We start from the raw sequence: 27,085 nt of genomic DNA on the forward strand, positions 1-27,085 counted from the left end.
AATTTATTATAGTCTAACCAAGTGAAAAATAAACTTTCAACGTGTTTTGAAAGACTTAAATAGTTACAAGCTGAATTGATATTGTCATTGCAAAACACAATCTATTTCAATTTAGCTAGTTTGGAAAGCATATGTTTTAATTCAACTGATTGCTCAGAGGCTATTAGTTGAATCTGATTTTGAAAGGCTTAATTAGTTGTTAACATTGATATTATCATGAAAATTAGCATCTACTTTAAATCTTTGTTAGATGTAGTAAATCCAAATCCAGTTTATCTGCTGTTTTAATGCTTCGTATGTGCCGTGATTCTGGAAGTGAAAACAGGTGTTTCTTTGTTAATAAACAAAAAAAAAAAATGAAGAAAAAGAAATTAGATTCTGTTTATCTTTAACTTTATGTTGTAATCCTCTGTTTTTTTTTATGATTATTTTCCTGATCTCCATGGAGTCACAAGACTCATTGTGGGAGATCAACACTGTTCAGCACAAAGTCTATCATACCACTCCTTAAACTCATCTAATGTCTGCATGTTCATCACACTCTCAGGCAATGCATTCCATGCTCCCACCACTCTCCATGCAAAAACCTTACTTCTTATCCTCTTATTCACCACTTCATTTTGCATCTTTCAGATATGGCTCCTTGTCCTTGCTGTTGCTTCTCGTTTTTACCATACTAAAAGTCTCCTCAGTGTTAATGTGATAATAACCCTTCAGCTTAAATGTCTTGATCACCCCCCCCCCTTTGTCTTCTATTCACCAAACTCTGCAGTCTGCATGTCCTCAGTCTCTCCTCATAATGAACATTGTACAGTCCAGATAATATTTTTGTTATCCATCTCTGCATCCTCTTCAAGGTTCATTCCCTTCAAATCCTGCTGACCAGATCTGAGCACAGAAATACAGATGTGGTCTGAACAAAATATATGATGGGATTACCATACTTTTATCTCTTGTAGTCATTGTCAAGAGAGATAAACATTGCAGCAAGTGTCAATTGCTGCCCTCACAAGCTTTGTAATAGGTTGTCAGAACTTCAAATCTCTCTCTCTATCCACAATCACCCCATGATCCCTTGTTTCCTCCACTTCTTCCTGTATAATTGCACCAAATGAGTATGAAGCATCCCATCTGTGGATTCCAAATTTTATAACCTTGCATTTAGTTGCATTAACTGACATTCCTATTCATTTGCCACCCACCTTTCCAGCTTATTCATATCCTCTTGAAGAGCCAAAACATCAGCACTATTATAATAACAGTCCCAAGCTTCACTTCATCAGCAAGCTGAACATCTACCTATAGTCTTGTTCCAATATAACTGGCATAAAGATTAAACAGCAATGGTCCTAGTACTGAACCCTATGGAACTCCACTTGTAACCTCTCAGCTTGCTGATACTGCTCCACCATATACAACTCTGATATCTATCAGAGAGCCAGTCACCAGTCCACTAATCTGATATTCAAATAAAAATCAATTTATCATGTGGCACCCTGTCAAATGCCTTTGAAAAATCCAAAAAAAACAACAACAACAGTGTATGCCTTGCCCTCATCTATTGCTCTTGTTATTCTGATGTAAAATGTAACCAGATCACTAAAAGAAGAGCACCCTTTTACAAATTCAGTTAGCCTGCATATGTAATATTACCCTCATCTGCCCAATTCTGTATACCAGTTCTTACCAATTTCTCCAAAATCTTAACAATCATAGAAGAAATACAAACAGTCCTATAGTTTGACACCTCCGTTCTACCACCACCTTTATGCAATGGCATTATCTTACCCTCCTTTCATTCTCTGGGAACCTGTCCCATTGCAAGACTTTCAATAAACAGCAAAGTTAATGGCACAGTCAGTTCCATAGCTCATTCCTTTAAAACTTGTGAAATTCCATCTAGTTATGCTGCGTTCATGACATGTGGGCTTACTCAAAATTGAAGATGTCAAGAAGTTATATTCTTGGTTTATTCCTTTATCCAAGTGTAAGCAAGCAAAGTTTGCACATGAAGTCACTTCACGACTGGACTACTTGTATATAGAAGCTAATGACATCACATCAGTTGCCTTAGTATCCCATAATGCAATGCACATATTCTTACAGATATGTATAATGCTTTGCATTATGGGAAGGGCCACTACCCAGACCAGTTTCGACCTTTATTGAGGTCTGATCAGTGGGAGCCAGACTCCGAAGTGATACCAAGGTTATACTATATAGCAGGGATGGCCAGAGGTTTTGCAGCAAGAGTCCTAGTTACCTACCAGAAATTGTTAAGAGCCACATCCGAAAGGTCTATGTCAATCATATACATACACATATAAATGCAATATCATTTATAAGGAATAAGGAAAAAAAACTTTTTGAAATATTATATTTATTATTACCTATTTTTTTTTACATGTATTTACATTTTTTTATTTACTCTTTACTAGAAGAAGGTTTATGGATTTCTAAGTTAGCAACTAATTTTTGATAATTTGGTTTTTAATTAGTAATTGAACTTCTTATTAATTCTTTCAAATGTTGGTTTGTTAATTGAGAATGATACTTGGATTTTACAAATTTCATCGTTGAGTACAGTGGTCAACATCATACTTCGATCCAAAAATTTATAATAAATGATATGCTGCAATTTTTAAATGGCTGTACTTCTTACATAAATCAGTAAATTCATTGATTGAATTTACTGATTTATGTAACATTTTAAGACCTTCGTCTTCTTGCATTTCTATTAACTCCATTTCTCCTGATGCCGTTCCAGGAAGCAAGCTTTTTAAAAGCAGGAAACCGTTGTTAATTACATCAATTTCAAATGGATTTAACAGAAATGCAATAGATGGTTTTAATTCTTGTAAGTCTTCAAAATCATCCAAGAGGTTGTTTAATTTTGCTCGATAGTTACTGATGACTGTAGGAAGATTATCACATCCTGAAGTCGCTTTTTTCAAATGTGGAAAGTGATTGAATCTCTTTTCACTTATGTTTTTTTGAAAAAGTTGTAATTTTTTTTTTAAACTAAAAATGCTCTGACTCAATTCTGAAATATTCTTGTCCTTGCCTTGCAGCGACACATTGAAATTTTGTAAATGTTCCATTATATCAGTAAAAAACATTAAGTCCTGGATCCATTCATTGTTTTTTAATTGCGGATATGATTGCTTTTTTTATATCTAGGAATTCAATAATAGGTTCCAATAAAGCTACAGATTTGTTCAATACATCGTACGTAGATAACCATCTCACTATGCAGTACAACGATAAATCATTTATTTGTTCATTCAAATCAAGTTCATCGATAAAATTTTGAAACTGACAGTGGTTTTTTGCATTGGTCCAAATAAAATTTACGATTTTTATGAGTGGTGTAAACAGATGTTCAAAATTAAAGTGTTTTGCAACAAAGATGTTCTCGATGCAAAATACAATGAATTGGAATGAAATTGGGAATGCTTTCATCTTTTTTTAAAAGTCCAATTAATCCCACCATTGCTGCTGCTCCATCAGTAGCCACACTTACTAATTTACTTTTTGGAACATTTTTAAGGGCAACATCAAAAGCTTACTTAATATCAACGCCATGAGTACTATCTTTTAATGCTATTAATTCTAATAATTCTTCTCGCGTCACTCCGTCCTCAAGAAGGAAAGAAATAAAAATTGCTAATTGTGGTTGGTCTGTAATGTCAGTTGATTCATCAAGCACCAAACTTAATGCTACACAATGTTTTATATCGTTTTCTAATTTTGATAATAAATCCACGTTTATTTCTGAATTTCAACGTTCAATTGTATGTTGTGAGGTAGGAATGTTGGTAATTAACTTTAAAAGTTTTGAATTATTAGGGTCCAGTGACTCAATTGTATCAAGAATGTTTTGCTTAATAAATTCCCCTTCAGTATAAGGCTGTTTTGCACGTGCGATGTTCCATGATATTTTAAAACTAGCCTCTATTACAGTTTTAGATTCTTCAGTAAATTTTGTCATGAAGTTAATTTGGTTATTAACTGAAGATTTCAATGATTTAAGCTTTTTAATTCGTATTTCAGATTTTTCTGGCTATTGAGACAAAAACTCGCGATGCCATTTTTCATAATGACGTTTTAAATTCCCTACTTTGAAATTGCTCATTGTTGAACTACAGATGAGGCAAAAAGCTTTACCATTTTTCTCAATAAAAGCATAGTCTTTTTCGTTAAAATTCTATGTTCGTCGATATGTTTATTTTCAAGAGTCATGCTGCAAAATATTCTATAATAAAATTTTAAAAATAAAATATTAATATTTAAATCATTTGGAATTTAAATTATTACCTTTTTATTAATATAAGTACGAAATTCAGTAATGTATCTTTTTAAATTTTCTCACATGAATATAACTACATTGCCGAACAGCATATCAACAGCAAATTTCATCAAGCCATTCAAAAACATTGACTAATCGAGCAGCAAAATACAGTTTTTTTAGGGATGACAAACAAACATTGATGATTTTTAGAGAAAAACATCGATTTTTTTTCCCTTTTTTTGGCTTTGCCTCGAGTTTTTTTAAATTATTATCATCATTCAGAAAAACTTTATTAGGTGATTGTCCCATGTCTGCTAGAAAATTAAGAAAAATTATAAATATTTTTTATTTGTTAGTTGAGCCACAATAAAACTTAAGAAGAGCCACATGCGGCTCGTGAGCCACAGTTTGGTCACCGTGGCTATATAATATAACCAAGTGGAAAAACTTTTAACATCTCTCTCTAATCCAGAGTATTTTAGTAATAAGATGTGTCCTTTGGCTACTTGTATATGAAAATACGACTTCTGCATTACTTCAACCTTGGTATCACTTCGATGTCTATCTCCCACTGATGAGACCTCAATAGAGGTCGAAACCTGTCTGGGGTGGCCCTTCTCATAATGCAAAGCATTATAAATATCTGTAAGGATATGTGCATTGCATTTTGGGATACTAAGGCAATTGATGTGAAGTCATTAGCTTCTATTTACAAGTGGCTCAGTCGTGAAGTGACTTCACGTGCAAAATTTGTTTGCTTACACTTGAATAAAGAATTAAACCAAGAATATAGCTTCTTGGCATCTTTAATTTATAGTATAACCAAGTGAAAAAAACTTTCAACAATTAGCTTACTCAGTATTTGGAATACATTCACTTCTAACACTTCACCACTTATTAGTCATCTAGAATAAAGCCTGCTGTACCAGGATGAAACACTAATAAAGTGTTTATTAAACAGCTGAACAATGTCATTTACATTGGTCACTCAAGTCCCATCTCCATTGAGCAAGGTAATCTATCTAGCATCGTTTTTCTTGCTACTCATCACATAGCAAAAAAAAAAAAAAAAAAAAACTTTCTGGGATTGCAGTGCTAGTCCTCTCATATTCTAATTCTATCCTTACAATAAGGTCAGTTTCGTTTGAAAAATCTTAGCCTGAGTGCTATATTTCTCTTGCAACTGTTCTCCAGCTCTCTCTTTGTCTTCCATAATCTTTTCTTCTAAAATTTTTTTGCAGAAGAAGATTTTGGAAAATCTTCTTCCAAATGAGTTATGGTTCACATTCAGAATTGGGTGGACAGAGAATCTCTATGTTGCAATGAACATCATGGGTTTACTAATGGAAGATCATGTTTAAGCAGCTTGCTCACATTCTGTAATAATGTTACTATTGAGTTCAACATGAGAAATGGATACATGTGATACTTTTTGATTTTGTTAAAGCTTTTGGCAGAATGCAGCATGGAAGACTGTTACATCAATTGGAGAATATGGGTTTGGATTATAAAATATTAGCATGGGTAAGAGGATGGCCGAGACATATCAAAAATTACACTGGGAAAGATTTGACAAGCGACATACAGCTATTTGCTGATGATGCAATGATAGATGTTGAAAGTTTTTCCACTTGGTTATACTATAATTAAAGATGACAAGAAGTTATATTCTTGGTTTAATCCTTTATCCAAGGGTTAGCAAAAAACATTTGATCATGAAGTAACTTCATGACTAGGCAACTCATATATAGAGGCTAATGACTTCATGTCTTTTGCCTTCCCACAATGCATAGCATTTGTATAATGCTATGCATTATGGGAAGAGTCATTACCCAAGACCGTTTTCAACATTTATTGAGATCTCATCAGTGGGAGCCAGACCCAGAAATGATAACAATGTTGAAGTAATGCAGAAGTCATATACAAGTAGCCAAAAGGTGTCACACCTTATTACTAAAATACTCTGGATTAGAGATAGATGTTGAAAGTTTTTCCACTTGGTTATACTATAAAGTAAAGATGCCAAGAAATTATCCAATTAGAATAAAATCTCCCAAAGAAATCAACAAAAAATTTTTTTTTAAAAATCAAAAATGCAACAGAAAAGAAAACCTTGCAAAAAAAACCCAACAAAAGTTTAGTAAAAAAAAATCCAACAAAATTCCACATTAAGAAAACCACTTTCATATTGACTTTATCAACTGGGTTTGCAATACTAACAGCAGTGATGTACGTAACACTTAGTCATCCGGACCTGATATTTATTGCTGAACACAAACTGATATCCACTATGACTACAATTCATCTCAACTTTCCTATATCACACATGCTGCCTTCTGTGAGTAAGGAAGAATGTGTGCTTTTCATATAACATACCAAAGGCTTTCAGATATGGAATCCTCTTTAGATCTGTTTTGGCTCAAGATCTCAAGCTTTTTCTCCTTATTTCTCTCCTAATACTGATGACTGTACTAACCTTTTTGATTATTTATCTCTGAAAGTTTATCATATAACCTCTAATTACCAAAACAGTAAGATAATCTTCTCTGAAGATATCGGTGTTCATAATTCACAGTGGCTTCTCTTCTCTATCGCTGCAGACTAGGCTGAAAGAGAAGTGGAATTATTTGCTGTCAGTAATGATCTAACACATATCATTTGCCAACCTTTCAGAATAATGAATGATCCTCACCATTTTCCTGAACTTTTCTTAACCAGCTCCCAAATCTGTCAGAGAGATGTCATTCCCTCCCTTGTGGCAACTACACTTGTCCATGTTTCTTTATCTACAGGTCATCCTTCTGACCAATCTTAGCCTTCTGCCCTTTTGGTCAATGGGCAGAAGGCTAAGATTGGCCTCTGATCAAATAACTAAAATTATTGATCAAATAACTGAAATTATTTTTGCCTGAATGAGTGTCTTTATTTCTCACTCTACTCAAAAAAAAACAACCCTGCATACTGTCTAAGTCCTGGTTCTCGAAAAAAGGTGCCAAAGTAGTCCAAGAAAAAAACTGCCCCATTACATTCCATGACTAAGTTTTAAAAAAAAAAAGTCTAGTTTCTCACCAAGTTTATACTACAGCTTGTAACAACTGGAAAAGGAAAAAAAAAAAAAAAAAACATCAACGTATCCAAATTAGACTTTGTAAGATGGAAATATAGTAGGCTTGCTTCCTGTTCAAATAATGTTTGAGCCTTTTTGGTCCCTTGTCAAATCTTCTTTGCAAAACTTCTGTTCTACTATGCTTCTATTATTATTGTTGTTGTTGTTGTAGATGATGATGATCTTGGTTGCTCACCTCTGAATCTTCACTGCTTTCTCATCTTCATGATGTCCAGGAGACGAGATCTGAGCACAGTAATCAAAATGGACATCTCAAGGCCTTATAACTTCCTTATCTCTATTTGTTAGTGTGGTCTTCAATAGACAAGTAATCATATGAGCTATGTTGGCAACCTTAGCAGTATGTCTTCTAAACTTCAGCTCTCTGTCTACCATCACTCCCAAATCTCTAGCTTCATCTATTTCCTGGAGTACAGTTTCATGCATGTGGTACACAGCTTGAAATTGATTTATCCCAAAATGCATAACTTTACATTTTTCGACATTAAATTGATGTCCATTACCTTTTTCCCATACTGCCTATTTAAATCATCCTGCATCGCTTTAACTATTACTCTACCCAATTTTGCATCAATCAATAAACAACTGAATATTTCCTTTAGATTATTTCCTATATTATTTATGTACAAATTAAACAGTACTGGTTCTAGCACAGAACCTTGCAGCACACCACTAGTCACCTGGTTTTTCCTGGATTCTGTTCCTGCATAGACCACTTTTTGATATCTGTCCAGCAGCCACCCTCTTATATACATAACCAGTGTCATATCCATCTCTATTTGTTTTAATTTGCATAATAGAGTTCCATGTGTTTTGTCCATTCTGTCAAATGCCTTTGCAAAATCCAGCAAAATTCTATTACTCTATTCCTGATGATATAGTAGTAACATCTTCTAAAGATATGTAGATATCTTAGTATTAGCCTATCCTTCCATTTCTTATTTAGACAACCAAGGCAAATCCTCTCCCACTATTGCGCAAACTACGCTCAACTTGCCTCGATGATCTGTTGTTAGGTCATCAGAACATTACTCAATAGCCTTGATATTAATAAATTTGCTTGTGCAGATGGTATCCTTCAGTTGTGCTAAAAACTTGTGCTCCAGTATTAATGTCCATCCTGTATTGCCCACATAAGCTGTTATACTCATCTGATATTGACCGAGCTGCATGGATGCAAAACCTTTATCCAGGCTATCCCTAAAAATGGAGATAAAAGTCAGCCATCAAACCATTGATGGCTGACTTTTATCTCTCTTTTAATATATATATTTTTTTAAATCTTCCATTTTAAGTCCCTTTTATGTCCCATTGCCCTAACCTCTGTATGCTTGAAATCAACATAGGAAGTCATCGACATCCAGAGTCTTCACTTTGGAAACACATCAAATAATAATCATCAGTGTGGATTCGGCCATTTTCTTTCTACAGTGAACCTCTTTGTTAACCTTACCCACTTTTACACACAGGTCATGCCATGGAAAGATTTGGAAAAACTCATTTGGTCACTCTTGATGTTTCCACTGCATTTGATTATGCCCTGGCATTAAGATTTACTTACTAAGCTACCATTTTGTAGTCTCTTCCTGCCATCTGTGATTGGATTATCAGTTTCCTCTCTGGATAATTCATTTTGCATCATGGTAAATAGCTTCCTCTCATCAAATGTCTTTATCCTTGCTGGAGTGCTCCAGGATTCTGTATTCTTACTTATTCTCTTTCTCCAATATGTTAGTACCTTCTTTCTCTAACTTCAAATCCTTTCAACATAATAAATTTAGTTTAATTTTTTATCCACGTGTGAGCAAACAAAGTTTGCGCCTGAAAGTATCTTCAGGACTGGGGTAAGGTGGTACAACACCAGGCACTCCTTGCAAAGGTGGAGCAAGCTACCAACACTCCTATCTCAGTATCTCCCATAATGCAAAACACATCTCCTTGCGGATATGTCTAATGTTATGCATTAAGGGAAGGGCCACAACCCAGACTAGTTTCGACCTTTATTGAGGTCTCTTCAGTGGGAGCCAGGCCCAAGTGGAGATACCAGGCAGACAGAATACTGGGGTAAGGTGGTACAACACCACCTTATCCCAGATATGAAGATACTTTCAGGTGCAAACTTTGTTTGTTCACACTTGGATAAAGGATTAAACTAAATTTATTATACTCTAACCAAGTGAAAAATAACTTTCAACATCTTTCTCTAAATCCAGAGTAATTTATTAAAAAAGGGTGGCACACCATTTGGCAACTCCTATAGGTGGAGGTGACCTGCTAATGCTTCAGCCTGGTATCTCCACTTGGGCCTGGCTCCCACTGAAGAGACCTCAATAAAGGTCGAAACTAGTCTGGGTTGTGGCCCTTCCCTTAATGCATAACATTAGACATATCCGCAAGGAGATATGTTTTGCATTATGGGAGATACTGAGATAGGAGTGTTGGTAGCTTGCTCCACCTTTGCAAGGAGTGTCCTGGTGTTGTACCACCTTACCCCAGTCCTGAAGATTCTTTCAGGCACAAACTTTGTTTGCTCACACTTGGATAAAGGATTAAGCTAAATTTATTATATTCTAACCAAGTGAAAAATAAACTTTCAAAATCCTTTCAACAGTTTTTCTGATGATAAATACCCTACATTCCTTTTCTTCATTCAAGAGACATAATAGTACCCAAATGATTTAAGCTTCATCTTCCCAAAGAGTGGCTTAAATACTGATCTCCTCACCATTCTAAAGTAGGATAATTTATTTTTATACACATAGATGGTCAAAATATGTTGAAAAAATATAAAATTTATTATAATTCCATTGTTACGTGGACATCATCAGGGAGGGAGAGAGAGAGAGAGAGATCAATTAACTACATTTAGAACATGAGTCACAAGATGTGAGTTGCCTAGCATGTACTATTGAATTGAATTGCTGAATTGAGGAGAGTGCACTATTAAAGTTCAAAGGAACAAATTAGATAGTTTCTGCAACAGAAAATTAAATAACCTAATAAGTATTTAAAAAAAAAAAAAAAAACAATTAGTCACTTTCCAGAACTTTGACATTATCATATAGTCAGAGCAGTTAAGATTTAGATGATGTCTCAATGTTTCACATGTGTTTCAAGGAACAGACGATCAAATTTATATCTGTTGAAATGAACAATCTTTTTTTTGACTCCAAAGAATTCTGTGTCTAGTGTCATTGCCATGGAAAGCAAGGCCAGATTTGTCTGATTCTAAAAATTTAATGTAATCTTAATGTTCTTGGATTCTAATCCTAGGACTATATTATATTTTGAGTCTATAACATTGTGTCTAGTATGCATTATCCTTTAAAGCATCTGAAGGTATTTTAAGTTTGTTTCTATTAATTACTAATTAATTTTATGTATAATTGATTGTTTATTATTATGATATAGTTATTTATATCTGTTGATAAGAATTATAAAACTAGAGGGAAAACTCACGTAAATAACTTTATTAGCATAGAATTTTCGCCGAAGTATCATAGGCATCATCAGTACAAGATCACAGAATGGCAATCAAACATTAACAGACAATTCTAAAAAGCAAATGATGCCTTAATGCCAGACATAATCAAATGCAGTGGAAATAGCAAGAACGATCATGAGTTTTTTTCCCAAATCTTTCCATGGTCTGTTTGCAAAAGTGGGTAAGGTTAAGTAAAGAAAGCTAAATGCATCAAGAGAATTATATTTCTAAAATGCTGTATAATGGCTCAGGTAATTTCCTACCTGTTTTAAAATAAAGGAAGTTTAGAGGTCTTGTAAAGCTCATTGGATTTATTTAAAGGCTAGTAAGTCACTTTTGAATTATCATCACTATGAAGCTATCGTCGAAACTGACTGACCATGAAAGCTTGTGGGTGGGGTGGAAGACAACACACCTGCTGAAGATTGATGTGAAATAAGTTCAAGAAGTGGTAGTTACCCAACTATAGGTCATTACTTTCTTTTTTTTGGGAATGTAAATTCACTATAGCAGACCTTGTGCTATAACAATTTCTGTGGTCATAGTACGTGGTGAAAATGGTGCAAATGTCTGTCACAATGAAGAGAAGCAGATGAAATTGAAGAGGAGGAGGATGAGTAGTTGGTTTGGTAAGTTAGAAGATCTACTGTCTGTCTTTAGAGGTACCTGTGGCATAGATTGAACTACAAAAATAATACAATAATTATGGTGATAAACTTTACAGGATGCCTCCACCAATCAAGAGATTAGTTATAAATGTATCAAAATACAGATTAAACAATTAAAAAGCTTCTGGATGAAGTTGTTAAATGGAATGAAAAAATACTTTGGATAAGTTACACACTCATTTTATAAGGATTCCTCATTTATATGGTCTTCCAAAAATCCACAAAGAAGGTTTCCCTGTAAGACCCACTGTGAATTATATAGACTCTCCCACATAAAGAACTGCAAAATTTCTTTCACATCTATTAAATTGTCCAGTCTGTACTGGACAATCCAGATCATTCATCAATAATTCCACACAGTTTCTTGAAAAATTCAAAGATACTGAAATACAAGAGTCAGGTATTTTAGTCAAATGCAGTGGAAATAGCAAGAATTTTTAGCCAGTTTGACATTTTTTTGGTGACCAACATTCTATTCTCTGTTTGTTTTCTATATGTTGATTTCTCTCCTGATGTTGGAAAGATTTTTGAATATGCTATACAAATTCAGTCAGGATATTTCAGCTGACAAACATCTATAACCAGATTGAAGGCACAACAATAGGTTGTCCTCTGTCTCCACTCTTAGTGAACCAATTTTTGAAACATCCTTGGGATACCCTGTTTTCATCTAATTGTCTCCCCTCCCCCAACCCTACCGTTTAGCTTCATGAATGACGTTTTTGCTGTTTGGTCTCATTCTGAAAACAAACATCACTTTCCTACATTGGATCAATAGCCTCCACCCACATGTTCAATTCACCATGGAAAAAGAAAGTGCTTAGTTCACAATTCTTGGCCATCATTCTAACTTGCACAGCCTCTGGTACTTTGTTAATCAACATTTACTGGCATATATACCGGTATATATAAATCAAAAGTCTGTTCATCGCACCTTCCAAAAAAAAAAAAAAAAAAAAAAATCGATGTTGTCAAGTCATTAATTAATAGAACACACAATATTTGCTCTTCACCCTTAGGCTTACAACAAGAACTTCTTATCAAAAGTATAATAGAGCTAAATGATTACAACCCTCATCACATCCAACATATTGACTCCTACATTCTGGCACCTAAGGATTCTGCACTAGACTGCATGGTTCCAGTCCTATGCATTTCTGGCATCACTGAACCTATTGGTAGAATTTTGAAGAAGTTTCACTTCAATCTCTCATATTCTCCTATCAACAAAATTTCTCATCTGTTACCATGTACAAAATTGTCACCTCTGTCTTTAGCTGAGGTTTACCAGATTCTTTATGAATGTAATTTGACATACTTTGGGCATGCAGACCATTCTGTGAAAAAAAAGAATTAATGAACATCAGGACTATATTGGATACCTGAAACCTCAAGAATCTGGTCTACCACAGCATAGTATCGATACTAAACACATCATCCTATGTGATGAAGCTTGTCTTCTCCATTGAAGTAGTTTTAAATATGAATGCCTTTTCAAAGAAAGTTGTGAAGCCCTTTTACATCAACCTAACCTGAATCAGAATGATTGTCTCTCTCTTCCACAAGTTTTGTGGATTCTCATCTTATGTAAATATATATAATAAAAAAAAGTTTCTTTATATTATTTATCTTGCACATAGCAACTGTTTTTAATTGGTAAGCTGATTATTGTGATGTACAAAATTGTCACCTCTGTCTTTAGCTGAGGTTTACCAGATTCTTTATGAATGTATGACATACTTTGGACACCCAGACCATTCTGTGAAAAAAAAAGAATTAATGAACATCAGTACTATATTGAATACCTGAAACCTCAAAAATCTGGTCTACCACAGCATAGTATTGATACTAAACACATCATCCTATGTGATGAAGCTTGTCTTCTCCATTGAAGCAGTTTTAAACAGGAATTGTTCATTCCATGAACAATTCCTGTTCATGGAATTGCTAGTTGTTTTCATACACAGGTGTGCTATTAATTTCATTACAACTTATCTGTGTTTTTCATTAAAGTTTATTACCATGGTTATTGTGTTGTTTTCACTGTTTGAGCTGCTGTCTGTGGATGAGCTATATTGTCTATGGTTGTTTAACCAGCAGTTGTTTGTGTATATTTATACATACTTAGAAGGAAGTAGATGAATAACTATTTCTCATGAAAATGCTTACAGAAATGCATGAGACAGAAACAGAATGTTATGAGAAAGTAACTGGGATAGGGTCAAAGCCTTCATTCCAGTAAGGATTATTTTAGTTATTTGTTTAGAACAGGTATTTGAAATGATTCTAGTAGTAAGACTTATACGTTGGTTAGACATAACTGGTAATTAATTTACGGAATTAACAACGCATATGAAGTATATTAATTAAAGATAACTTTAATGAATCACTTCTATATTTCGGCAATGTCACATTGCCATCTTCAGGAACATAAAGATATGGTATGTGCAGTAAGGAACTAACAAAGCAAATGAGCTCATTTGCTTTGTTAGTTCCTTACTGCACATACCATATCTTTATGTTCCTGAAGATGGCAATGTGACATTGCCGAAATATAGAAGTGATTCATTAAAGTTATCTTTAATTAATATACTTCATATGCGTTGTTAATTCCGTAAATTAATTACCAGGTATTTGAAATGAGTATGGAAATAGTAATTATACTATGAAAATGAGTAGAAATTACAAATCATCTATGTGGTACCATTATAGTCTGTGTACATGAAAGTGATGGATGTACAGGACATTTCTGGCTAGGGGGTATGAAATGAGTAAGAGGAGAACTGATAGCTATAGAATATTTGGAAGTAAAGATAATTAAGAAAAAGGTTAATGATTATGGGATTGTCTGGTATTCTGGTTGCTAGACTGAGTTTGTTAGTTATTACTAATAGCACATCTTCGGTGTTATTCAGTACACTATAAAGACGTTTGTCTTAGTGATATTTTCCTTATTGTGCAGATTGTTTTTAGTGGTGCATTGCTTAATAAAAGAACAACAGTATGCATTTACACTTTATTCAAGAAAACCAGTTTATTTATAATGGATTTATTATTTTTATTTATTTATTTTATTATATGTATATTTTTTTTTCACTTAGGATCTCCAATAATGATTTCAATGATTGGAGGACTTATGTCTACATTTGGTAATAGGCAAGATAGATGGAAATATTATAGAGAAGAATTGGAAAAAGGACAAATTTCTCGCATTCGAAGGAGATCCGATGGCAGTCAGGACATTACAGAAGCTATTAAACTTAGTATAGAAACACTTACTGACCAAGAGCAAGAATATTTTATGGATCTTGCTCTTTTTCTTGAAGATGTTTATATTCCAAACAGGGTGAGTGAAAATGTTCATTGTTATATTTGTTCTAGAATTGAATAAATAAAACCTGTTAATATTATGTAAGTGGATATGTGATCAGTTAAAAGATTTATAGAAGATACTTAACTTCTCTCTCTCGCCTTTATTCATCCACATGGGACACCTGTTTGTGATGGAGGGGACCTCCCAATAATGGTGCTAGCCATTTTCATTCTTCCTGTTTTTTCTTTCCTTCTTTCTCCATATTTGCTCTACTCCTCCAGAGTTTTTTTTACTATCCTGTCTTCCAGACACCATCACCGAGATCCAACTGCTATGTTTGCTGTGCACTGTGATTCATGAACATCTGGAAAAGAGAATCCTGGACAAGTGGTCCTGGATGTCCTGGCCATGATCATGCAGCTAGTAGGCTTGCCTGCATGGATCAGTGGTGTTGCAGTAAGTCTTCTACCCATGGTCTAGGGATGGGGTCAGAGCTTGCTATGGTTTTGGTATAGCATCTGGGGTAGCCTAGCATTTCATTTCCAAGCATATCCATTGCTTGTTGGATAGTGAGTGTCCATATGTGGCTCTGTAGTGGGTGGAGAACTTTGACACACAAAAAAATCTGTTATGATGGTCTCTGTAAAATTTGATCCTGAATCTTTCTTCCTCAAGGTCTCAACCAAGTACAGATACTATAAATAGATACATCATTTGTTAATAGAAGTAAGAAAACAGAAGATATCTGACACCAATATAAATGTATCAGTTTCTCATAATCTATGCAACAGGTGAAAAACCAATAAAGGAAAATGAAAATATCACCCCTCTTTATTCAAAAGGCTTCAGGACTGGCTGGATCTCCTAAAACAGTTAAGAAAACTACATTCTGGTGATATTCTTTTGGAAACATGTCAGCAACACTCAGAAAAACTACTGAGAGCAATACCAATTACAGTAACAACCTCATAAAATACATAACTACTCTAAAGGTGTAATATCAGAGTGGCATCTCCTTGATATTCAAGATGAGGAGATAAGGATGATTGCTTAGTCCCATCCAGGAACATTATCCTTACTTTTGATACATCCATATCTGTAAACTTTCCAATTTCTGTGAAAGCTGGATATCTTGGCTCTCCTGTTTGGCTGAGATCTCCTGAGCTATCGCCACCACACCTATCTTGAAATCTTCCTATGCTGAGAAGGTGGCAGTTAAGAAAACATCAAAAGTATCAACATGTCTATTCTACCATCTGATAATTTCACCATACCTGAACTTTATGATTGTGAGTGCTTCTTTGTGGAGCGTATCAGTTGCACGACCTATTGTATCACTCCTGAAACAACTCCAAAAGGATTCCCATTCAATGAGAACCCACTTGTCAAGAAAATTATGGAAAGATATCATTGAAAGTGAATGATAAACCACCAGACTCTCTGCACTCACACCACCACCACCATTGCCATAAAAAAATGGATGCTTCTGTAACCACTGAAAGTAAGTTAAATTCAACAAATGATCCTGACACATCAGATGAGATATTAAGCATTTTTCCAGAGGAAGAGATGGATACTGGCTGACCATATTTTCTAAATCAATAGATAAATGTAATCCTGACAAAGATAAGCCCTCAACTTCTTGGAAATTAGACAAGCTACAAAGCCGACAGGTAAATTTTTTTGAAGTGTCGAACTGTCATGGATTCTGCCAGAATATCGATGATGTCAAGATTTTGCTGAACACAAATCCTTCTGTTTCTGTCTACAGAAAATATATTTTAAACCCAGTGAAGATTCCAACCATAAGGCATTTCACTGTTATTTGTTTGTAAGAACAGAACTAGAGATGGTCCTGCACATGGTGGAGGGTTGCTATCTTAGCAGGCAGCCATGCTCCTTTTCAATGGATCCAGCTAAATGCGTCTCTGAAAGTGATAACCATTTGTCTATTCGTGGGATTCTTATCATGATATGTTTCATTTACTTACTACTGGATTCTGAATTAAGTGAGATCAACCTTCATAACCTTATATTGCAACTACCTGACACAGCCCATAGTTGTTATTGGTGACTTTAATAGATATTGAGTGCCAACACAATTGAACAAGGCTGTATTATTAAGCATACACTTGATAGTACTAACCTCTCTCTTGTTAATAATATATTCAGCACCTTCTTCCATATGCCTTCCTCCTTGTATTCTGCATTAGATCTTATACTCTGCTCCTCAGTCACTTTTCCACTGTTGATGTGGGATGTCAAAGTCAACATATGTGGAAGTTCTCTTAGATTATTGTCCACTTGGAAAATTGACCATTCTGACTGGAACACTTTTTCCCAATCTTGCAAAATTTAATGCTGAAACAGTCAGTCAGATACCTTTGATACTGTATTGTCCAGGAAGGAATAATCACAGTTCCACAAACATTATCTTGATTTCCACTATATCCAAAGCCTTGGTGGAACCCTGATTGCTAAGCAGCCAAAAAAGATCAAGACAGGGAGCATGGGATTTGTTTCATAGATACCCTGTCACATCAGATCTGATAGATTTTAAATGTGCTCAGGCCAAAGCACTTTACATTAGATTTCAGAGTCAAGAGCTGTCTTCAATCCAATTTACATCATCTATTAATTAAACAGTCAGTGCAAAATTGTAGTATAAAATCCAGAAAATGAAGGGCAGATATAGAGCACACCATTTGTCTATCTTAGATCATAATGGATGTGCTTTTGCTGAACCCAAAGCCATTGCTGATATTTTGGAAGAAAACTTTGCTAGAATCTCAGTAGCAACTTCATATCCTCCTGAATTTTTAATATTATTATTATTATTTGAGACCTCCAGGGAGTCAAGGACTCATCGAGGGAGGCTGTAAATTACCCAACCCAGAGCTATCATATCTTCCCTTAAATTCATTTACACTAGATGCACTCACTGCCCCTAAAGGCAAATTATTCCACTCACTCACTGCTCTCTGCGAGAAAAAACCTAGCTCTTACCCCTTTCTTGACTGAGAACAACCTTAACTTCCATGGATGCCCCTGTGTTCTCTCCCCGCCTTCCATATAACGAAAAATTTCATCATTTGAAATGCTATAGCACCTGTTCAAAAGTTTATAGACCTCTATCATATCACCCCTCTTTCTCCTGTTAACCAGAGTCTGCAATCCACATACTCACAATCTGTCCTCATAATCTAAATCCCATAGTCTGGATATAATCTTTGTAACTCTTCTTTGTACCCTTTCTACAGCTTCTTTATCCCCTTGGAACCCAGGAGACCAAATCTGTGCACAGTATTCCAGATGTGGTCTTATCAAAGTCTTATAAAGAGGCAAAATTACTTCCTTATCCTTACATATCAAGGTTTGCTTCAACATACCAATTATCCTCTGAGTTGTATTTGCAACTTTTGCTATGTGACCTTTGAACTTTAAATTCTTATCAACCAATACATCAAGATCCTTCACCTCTTCAGTTTCTTATAGCATAACTCCGCTAATATAATATTCCGCTGGAACTCTAATCATGCCAAAGTGCAATATCCCTCATCTTACAACTTGCAGAGGAAGAGTTTCCGGATTCTTGGCATAAGGCAGTTGTCATTGTCATCCCAAAACTTGGAAAGGATCTAACACAAGCAAGCAAACAATTATCTTCCTGTCGCTCTGACCAGCTGTCTTTTTAAGATATTGTAGAAAATGGCAAATGCCAGACTTCTCTGGTATTTACTATTTTTTTTTCTTTTTCTGTAGCACTCAGGAGTTAATTGCCTTGAATGGAATTGTAAATAACATAAACAGTTCTTTTTATGCAAACTATCCCAAGTTTACAAAGAAGAGCACATTCCAATGATTGGACCCTATCCATCATCAGGATATAATAAATTTAGTTTAATCCTTTATCCAAGTGTGTGCAAACAAAATTTGCGCCTGAAAGTATCTTCAGGGCTGGGGTAAAGTGGTACAACAACAGGCAACTCCTTGCAAAGTTGTTGTACCACTTTACCCCAGTCCTGAAGATACTTTCAGGTGCAAACTTTGTTTGCACACACACTTGGATAAAGGATTAAACTAAATTTATTATAGTCTAACCAAGTGAAAAATAAACTTTTACCATCATCAGGATATTTGAATAACTACTAGTGCTTTATGACATTGCCCATTCAGAATCTTTATAAGGTCAAAGATTAAATAAGGTATGTGTGAAATGGATTAATGAAGAATTTAAGCATGCAATACATAAAGGAAGGCATTATGGAGGCAACATAAAATGAGTGGTAATAATCAGCTTCATGAAGAATTCAAAAATTTCCTTTGCAGCATCTATTTTATGACTGTTCTATATATCTTCCCTTATTTATTTTTTACTCACTCATTCAGTCTATTTGATCTCTTAAATTCCTTAAATACAATAGCTAAAGATCTCACTTAACCAGTATATTTGAATATTGTCTTCTGTTTTACTTAATGCATCATCTTTCATTTTCTGATGTAGGCATGAAGAATAATAATTGTTCAGACAACGCGAATGCATTTAATTGAGCGATTCCAGTTACACTTCCAATAAAAGGAAATATTTTGCAGATTCCATTTTACTCCTTGGAATATCACTTGCTTTTCATTAAGCACAAAATATTCTCACTAATCTACAGAGGCTTGATAAATTATACTTTCCTTCATTTATTAATTTCAGAGTTCTGTATCCTTGGAGAGCAATTAAAAATGCATATAAAAACTTGTCTGAGATTAGAGAAATTAATTCAGTACTTTATTAGATCTTTTTGACTCTCCTTCCCTGATGCCTACTTTTAACTTGCTAGTATTCCTGTTACCCAGAAACAGCTGTTCTAAAAACAACAGCTAACATGCATATCTGTTACCAAGATTCAAAGCGAAAATCAAGTGACAAAAATGGCTGTTGTTACTACAGTGCTCGCATGCTATTCACTAATAGTGACATATGAACACTACTGTAAACAAACATACAATAATATACACACATCATTTCTGTGTTATTCCACAAGGAATACAGCATTACAGTAAGCGATTTTATTAAATTCATTTAAGTCTCATTTCATTACAGTACTGCTTAACCACATTGCAGTTCTGATAATATTAACATATACAATTGCATTAGGGGGTACTTAAGGGTCAAAGCTGTATAACTGAGAGGAGACCTCCACATTGCCTTTAAAGGAATGCAGAGAACCGACCAGGGCTTCTGACCTAATGTCCATTCCTCACCTTCTCGTGGTGCACCCTGTTAGGTATCTACCTGGATACTGAACAGATGAAAATGGGATGGAAATTTGGGATTTAGCTGACCCAATTGTATTCTTATTGGCTTAAACCAATATACAAAATGATGGTACAACATGACAGAATTTCATGCCGGCTGGGGCGTTGTTTTCACCAGGGGCATAAACAGTGAAAAGTCAGTTACTGGAACAAATCTGAAAACACACCCCAACTCCACATCACCAGAGTTAAAGATCGGTACTATCAACATAAGAAGCCTGAATGGCAAAGAAATGGAGCTAGCTCAGGAATTAGATAAGTATCAGATCGACATAATAGGGGTGACTGAAACAAAAAAGGCATAAACTAGCGAGATCTTTCTGAGCAATAAATACAAAATGTTATGTTCAGGCAATGACAATCAAGGAAAAGGAGTAGCCATAGTATTCGACACTAAATACAAGGCTAATCTTCTTGAATGGCAGGCAGTCTCAATTAGAGTGATGTGGACAAATATGAGAAAGAGGAACTGGACAGTGAGACCTATTTGTGTGTATAGTCTCACAGGAGGTTCTACTAAGGTAAATGGAGGAATTTTTTGAGGCTTTAGAGAAAGCAACTGACACAGTGAAAAAGGAAATGTTGGTCCTTGTTAGGGATCTAAATAGCAGAGGAGGAAATGATTGTCAAACATACAAAAATATATTGGGAAAATTTGGAGAAAGGAGCAAAGCTAATAATAATGGCAAATACCTGTTGGATTTCTGCTGAGAACATGGACTCGTTATTAATAACACCATGTTGCAACATAAAAGTGTGCACAAATTCACATGTAGAGAAGAGGTAAGGAATAAGAAAAGTCTCATTGACTATGTTATTGTTGATAGTGATGTTTCCTCCCTGGTGCAGGACACCGAGTGTACAGAGGATTTGAAATTGGAAGTGATCACTATTTGGTCTTGAGCAGGATAAAATTGAATTTCATTTTGAAAAGAAAAACATGTAAGAAAGTTTTAAAGCAAATAAAAGTTGAGAAGCTCTCAGATGTGAACTGTAGACTAAAATACACAAAGATTATTGAAGTAAAATGAAAGAATTTGAGAACAGGAATCAAACCTTGGAGATTCATTGGTAAGCCTTGAAGAAAACTCTAATTGATTCAGTCAGAGAGGCATGTTGTGAGGTTGTCTACAAGGATAGAAAAATCAGAACTCCATGGTGGACACAGGAAGTTAAAGAGGCAGTGAGGGAAAAGAAGAAAGCATATCAAAAGTTCCTGGCAAATAAGTCAGCTTGGCTCTTAGAGAATGCAGAGACAAATGTAAGAAAGCTAAATGCTGTGTAAAACTAGCAGAACAAAAGTCATGAAAGGACTTTGGTAAGAACATAGAAAATAAATATCAAGAAGGTGGCGAGATATTCTGGAGGTTGTTGAAGAAGCTCAGAAATGGAGAAAAGAGTATGTAAAAGGAATTAGAGATGACATGAAAACAGGAGAAAAAGATATCCTTCAAGTATGAAGTAATTACTTTAAAAAATTGCTAAATGAATAACAGTGATGACAGCACAGTGGTAAAAAACACTGACCAGGCATGCAGTCAGGAATAGTTTTCCATACTTCAAGTAGAAAAAGCCATCAGAAGCCTGTAATGTGGAAAGGCAGCTGGAGTAGATGATATTCAACCAGAAATGCTCAAGTATGAAGGTATAAAAGTCTTACAGTGGCTGCACTGCATAGTTGAGAAACCTAGACAGAGATGAATTCCGGATGATTGGAGTAGACCTCTCATAGTACCCATATATAAAAAGGGAAACAAAACTGAATATGAGAATTACAGAGATATAACATTCTGAGTGTTTCTGGTAAAATATATGCAAGTATATTTGAGAAACGGTTGAGAAGGATTGTGGAAGAGAAGCTTGGTCAAGAACAATCTGGATTTAGGCTAAATAGACGCTGTCATGATGAAATTTTCACTTTACAACAGATATTTGAGAAATCATGGAATATAACAAAGATCTGTATTTAAATTTTGTAGATCTGGAAAAGACATATGACAAGGTGCCAAGAGAGAGAGAGGTTATTCGAAATGCTTCAGTTATATAGTGTCAGTGGGGCATTATATCAAGCAATACTTAGTTTTATTTGAGTTGTAAGTCAGCAGTTAGAATTGAAGGCAGTACAGGAAGGTGGTTTAATGTGAAATCTAGTGTGAGACAAGTATGTACATTATCCCCTCTGTTATTCATTATCTATATGGATCACATTATGAAGGAAAATGGTATTAAACATGATATCAGAATTGGAGATATTAATGTCAGCTGTTTGGTTTATGCAGATGATGTTATACTTCTAAATAATCCACTACAAGTCTGCAAGATTCCCTGACTAAATTGAATAACTGTTGTTGTAATAGATATGGTATGAAGGTCAGCAATAAAAAGACAAAGACAATGAAAATAGGCAGAAGCATTGAAAATATCAACTGCATTATGAATAGAGAAAGTATAGAACAAGTAAAACATTTCAGCTACTTAGGAATTTTTAGCATTTTAGGGATTTTTAGTGAAGATGGTAAATTAAATATGGAAATAGACAACAGAATCAACAAAGCTGGTATGGTAGGAAGTCAATTGAATAAATTCATATGGAATAAGAGAGAAATTAGTCGGAACATTAAATTAGCTGTATACAAGACAGTGTTTAAACCAGTTTTAACTTATGGATCTGAGAGCTTGGTCAGAAGTAAAACACTTGACCAAATACTAAAGACTGCAGATATCAGAGTCGTGAGAAAGATTAGGGGCATGAATATATGGCATCAATGACAATATCATATTAAAAATGAGAATATTAGGAAAGAACTTGACATTGTCAGCATCCAGGAATGCATTAGCAGAGCTAATCTCAGGTGGTATGGTTATTTAAGCAAAATGGGTGAGGAAAAATTAGCAAAACAGGTGTTCTCTGCCAGGTTGGCAGGAAAACGACCCAGAGGAAGATTAAGATATAGGTGGATTGATACGTTACAAAGTGCCTTAGACGACAGAAATATAAGATCTGATAATGTTGGTGTCTTGACAAGTAACAGACTGATTTGGAGGAAAATTGTAGATAGGAAGTTAGTAATGATGTAAATTTTTCATGTAGTACTATCATATCCTTTGAGGGTACTGTTGCAAAAGGCTGTTTCTTTATTATTTATCTTATCTTATTTTATTTTCTCTTATCTTATCTTATCGTGCTGTACTTTACTAATGTCAATTCTATCGCGTATGTTGAATAGATTAGCGTTATTGTTATACGTTCCACATTAGTAATAATAAACTAAGCTTTACATTGCGTTTCTTCTATAATGTTCTTACTTAGCTTAACCTTTAGGGCCATCAGAAAATTATCCGTTCCCTGAGTTCTACATATTATCCTGATTACTCGAACAAATTTATTTTTTTCTGCGCCAGCTTGAGCCTTCAAGTTAGGGATAGACACTACCTTTAGGTTAACTGTAGAATCTCAGGTGTTTCTAGCAATATAATTAATTTCCTAGAGACTTGGAATCTCTGGCATAATCTTATTCTTGTTTGCAGTTGTGCCCTTACTTTCACTTGGGGTATTCCCACACATTCACACGTACTCAGGTTTGATTTTTATGAAGGGTCAGAGTCAGTCAACATGATCAGATACACATACATTTAAAGAACCAAACATTTATTAAATCCAATTGAAGATAATACACAAATTAAATTAATTATCAAATTCTAAGGTTAAATCATTACCTCTCATTCACTCTTTCAGTCAGTAATCAATTTCAGTATTCTATCTCAAAGTATCAGCAATTCAGTGTCTCAATATTTCAGTACATAATACACTTAAGGTTACAATTCATTTTTAACACTAAGTTCAGAATATAAGCAAAATTTCAATTACTCAGAACACATCACACTTAAAGTTTCCAATTTACTTTATACATTAGATTCAGATTATCAGTAAAACTCAATACCTCATTAACTCAGTATATGTTACATTTAAAATTACAATTCATTTTTCTCTTCGAATTCTCTCAGAACAATCAATACAGAATCTTTATCGGGTTGAAAGTTCCAAAAGTTCGTCTCAAGAAAACATAATCATTTATATTCAGATCTAAACTTTTCACTCTTTCCTGTAATACAATCTTAAGTTCCACTCTCTTAAATGTACGTCAATCTCAAAAAGGGCTAGAATAAGTGAGAGTACTTATCTAATTTTTTTGTCTTCGGTTCTCGCCGTCCTTTGTTTTCGAATCTGGATTCCTCGATACCAATGCCACGTGGTTTACATGCGCTCATTGGGCTGGACGCTATTCTTCTGCCTAGATTTTTACGTAGTTGGATTTCTAACTACGGCCTGCGATTTAATCTTGCCGACTCTACTACGGTGACATACTGAACTCTGTCGAAAGTCAGCCCTCAAATATGAGAGCTGAGCCGTGAAGACTTTGCGAAGCACACGGAGAGAAATTTCAGGAACAAGAAAAAAACAGGGCGGGGATTCCTTCTGTGTCTCGGGTTATATACCATCTTCAAGAGCACCACCTTTACGCATTTGAAATTTTCCATCACTTCACCCATTGGTCTCCGATCGGGTGACTACACCAATTTACATACGGGACTTCTTGGTTCGGGGAACGTATGAGTCGGCATGCTTTCTAAGATATAGTGCCCTCAGGTATTTTTCTGATTTTACTGCATTTAGGGTGATCTTTGCCCCTATGTCGTCGAATAGTTCGCATTCTTTCTTTGCATTATTTTGTTAATAATTCCCCTCTTATTCTGCCCTTTTTTCTGACCTATATTTATGCTATACACTCAGGTATAAGTTTCAAAATTCACAAAATTTACTATACAGAAAGTAGTTACAACCAAAAACACATTATTTCTGCTAAAGGATAAGTATACAATTTTGATTTTTTTGTAAATTGTTAGATTCTGGAATGGTGACGTCAGGTAAACTCTGAAGTCGCCGATTTTAAATCTAACAGTACATAGCAGGAATTTGATGATGACAATTGCTAAATGCAAATATATTTTTTAAGAGTACTTTGTCATATAACAAAATGTATTCCTTATTAATGAAATTTTCACTAATCATATATAAAACTGTAAAAAAAAAATGAACATAATAAGCAAAATATTTATGTGAGATTTTTACACAGAATTGGTGAATTGAGTTGACAACAATGATGTTATCTTTGATGGACAGCATGCATTTGCTAAAGAGAGATCCGGTTTTCATAAAACTTACTTATTACAGTAAGGTAACAGCTGCATTGGATGAGAGAGGGAGATGGATACATAGTGGTATACTTAGATTTTGTAAAGGCTTGTGATAGATTACCACATGATAGTCCGCGCTGTTAGCCTAGTGGCTATGCGCTTCGTAACCATATGCCTGGGGAAGGAGTGTCCTGGGTTCGATTCCCGTCACCGAAGTGAGGAGCTTAAGGATCTTCCTCAGTCATAGCCAAGTTAGCCAGTCTTGGGTGTGGACAGCATGGTTTTTTCTTTCAGTTTATCTGGAGTTTTTCATCCCACAAGCAGGTAAACCGGCCTCGTGAACTACAGACCTACATCCATAAATATTTACCCCCCCCCCAGGAGGGGGGCTCAACTTGCCCCAATAGGGATGAGGGAGAAAAGGGAGGAAACTCCATATGAATAAATAAATAAACCACATGATAAGTTGACAGTCAAACTAAAGCGTGTGAGGTTGGTTATTAGACTAGTGCATTGAATCTGAGATTAACTATCTGATAGGTATCAGCAGTATTCTGAACGAGGACAGTCAGGGGTATGTTTTAATGTCATTACTGTTTAATCTGTATGTTAATGATATGGGGATAGATTTTATTAGGGATATTCAGTTGTTTACAGCTGATGCAAAGTTGGGAAGAACTATGAGGGGTGTAGCAGATGTTGTGGTCTTACAAGAAGACTTGAATAGAGTAAGTGAATGGGAGTGGGGATTCCAGGTTTAATTCTGAGAAATGTAAGAATTTAAAATTTGGAAGATGGCATATAGGATTTACTCTTGGCAGAAATATATTGTTAGAGGTGGTGGAAGTATGAGATCTCAGGTTAATGGGGGTTAAGGATCTAAAATGTGAGGACAATACAATGAATTCTGGCAATGATGCAGAGGACACTGACGTAGAAGTAAGGAAATTCTAGTTCCACTGTATAAGATCTTGATTAGGCCATATATAGATTACTGTGCACAGATTTGATCACCAAGTTTTTCAAAAAGAATGAAGAGATATTGGAAAGAGTCCAGAGACAATTGACTTAAGTAATTTTTGGTCTCTGGAATGTTGAGTATGAAGTAAGGTTGAAAAGATGCAATTTTCAGAATCTAATGGATAGGAGGAATAGGGGTGATAGACATACAAGTTGGTTAAGGATTGTTATAGGATTAATGTTGAAGAGGTTTTTCATAAAATTGCAGGAGATAGGGACAGAACAAGAGGTCGTTCCCTGGAAGCTATATAAGGAGGATGTAAGCAAGGGAGTGAGACACAGGTGTTTTGCATGGAGAGTTGGGAATGATTGGAATGCATTGCTTGAGAATGTGGTGTCTGCAGAGAATTTAAGTGGGTTTAAGGCATGGTATGATGAGCTATGTGTGTGACAAAAGGACCTCTCGTCATGAATCTTTGATTCCATGGAGATCTTGGGATAATAATAATAATATATCGAAAGAAACCAACCTTCCCTCCCACTTCAACAGAAACAATTGTCTCTTAACTATGTTCTAAAAATAGTCTCTTTCAGAACATCCATTTTGGTGTCAAGTGATGATAATAATAATAATAAAAGTTCATGATCAGAAAGCCCCAATTTTCAATAATTAGATTGAATTGGATGTATTGTTTGTCATTCCTTTGTTTACTAACATCCAAATTTATCACTCTTTAGT

General features: G+C 35.0%; 1 protein-coding gene across 1 annotated transcript in view; it reads left to right on the forward strand.

Moving 5' to 3' along the window:
- LOC150097985 (apoptotic protease-activating factor 1-like) overlaps window positions 1–27,085 on the forward strand; it is a 313,888-nt gene that overhangs the window by 42,244 nt on the left and 244,559 nt on the right. Inside the window, exon 3 of the mRNA XM_090406652.1 lies at window positions 14,672–14,916. Within this exon, the coding sequence (XP_090262778.1) occupies window positions 14,672–14,916 (245 nt within the window). The remainder of the gene's footprint in view (window positions 1–14,671; window positions 14,917–27,085) is intronic.

This window comes from Typopeltis vanoorti, chromosome 16 (assembly GCF_054136105.1).
Source record: "Typopeltis vanoorti isolate ZY-2024b chromosome 16, IOZ_Tvanoo_1.0, whole genome shotgun sequence".
NCBI lineage: Eukaryota > Metazoa > Arthropoda > Arachnida > Uropygi > Thelyphonidae > Typopeltis > Typopeltis vanoorti.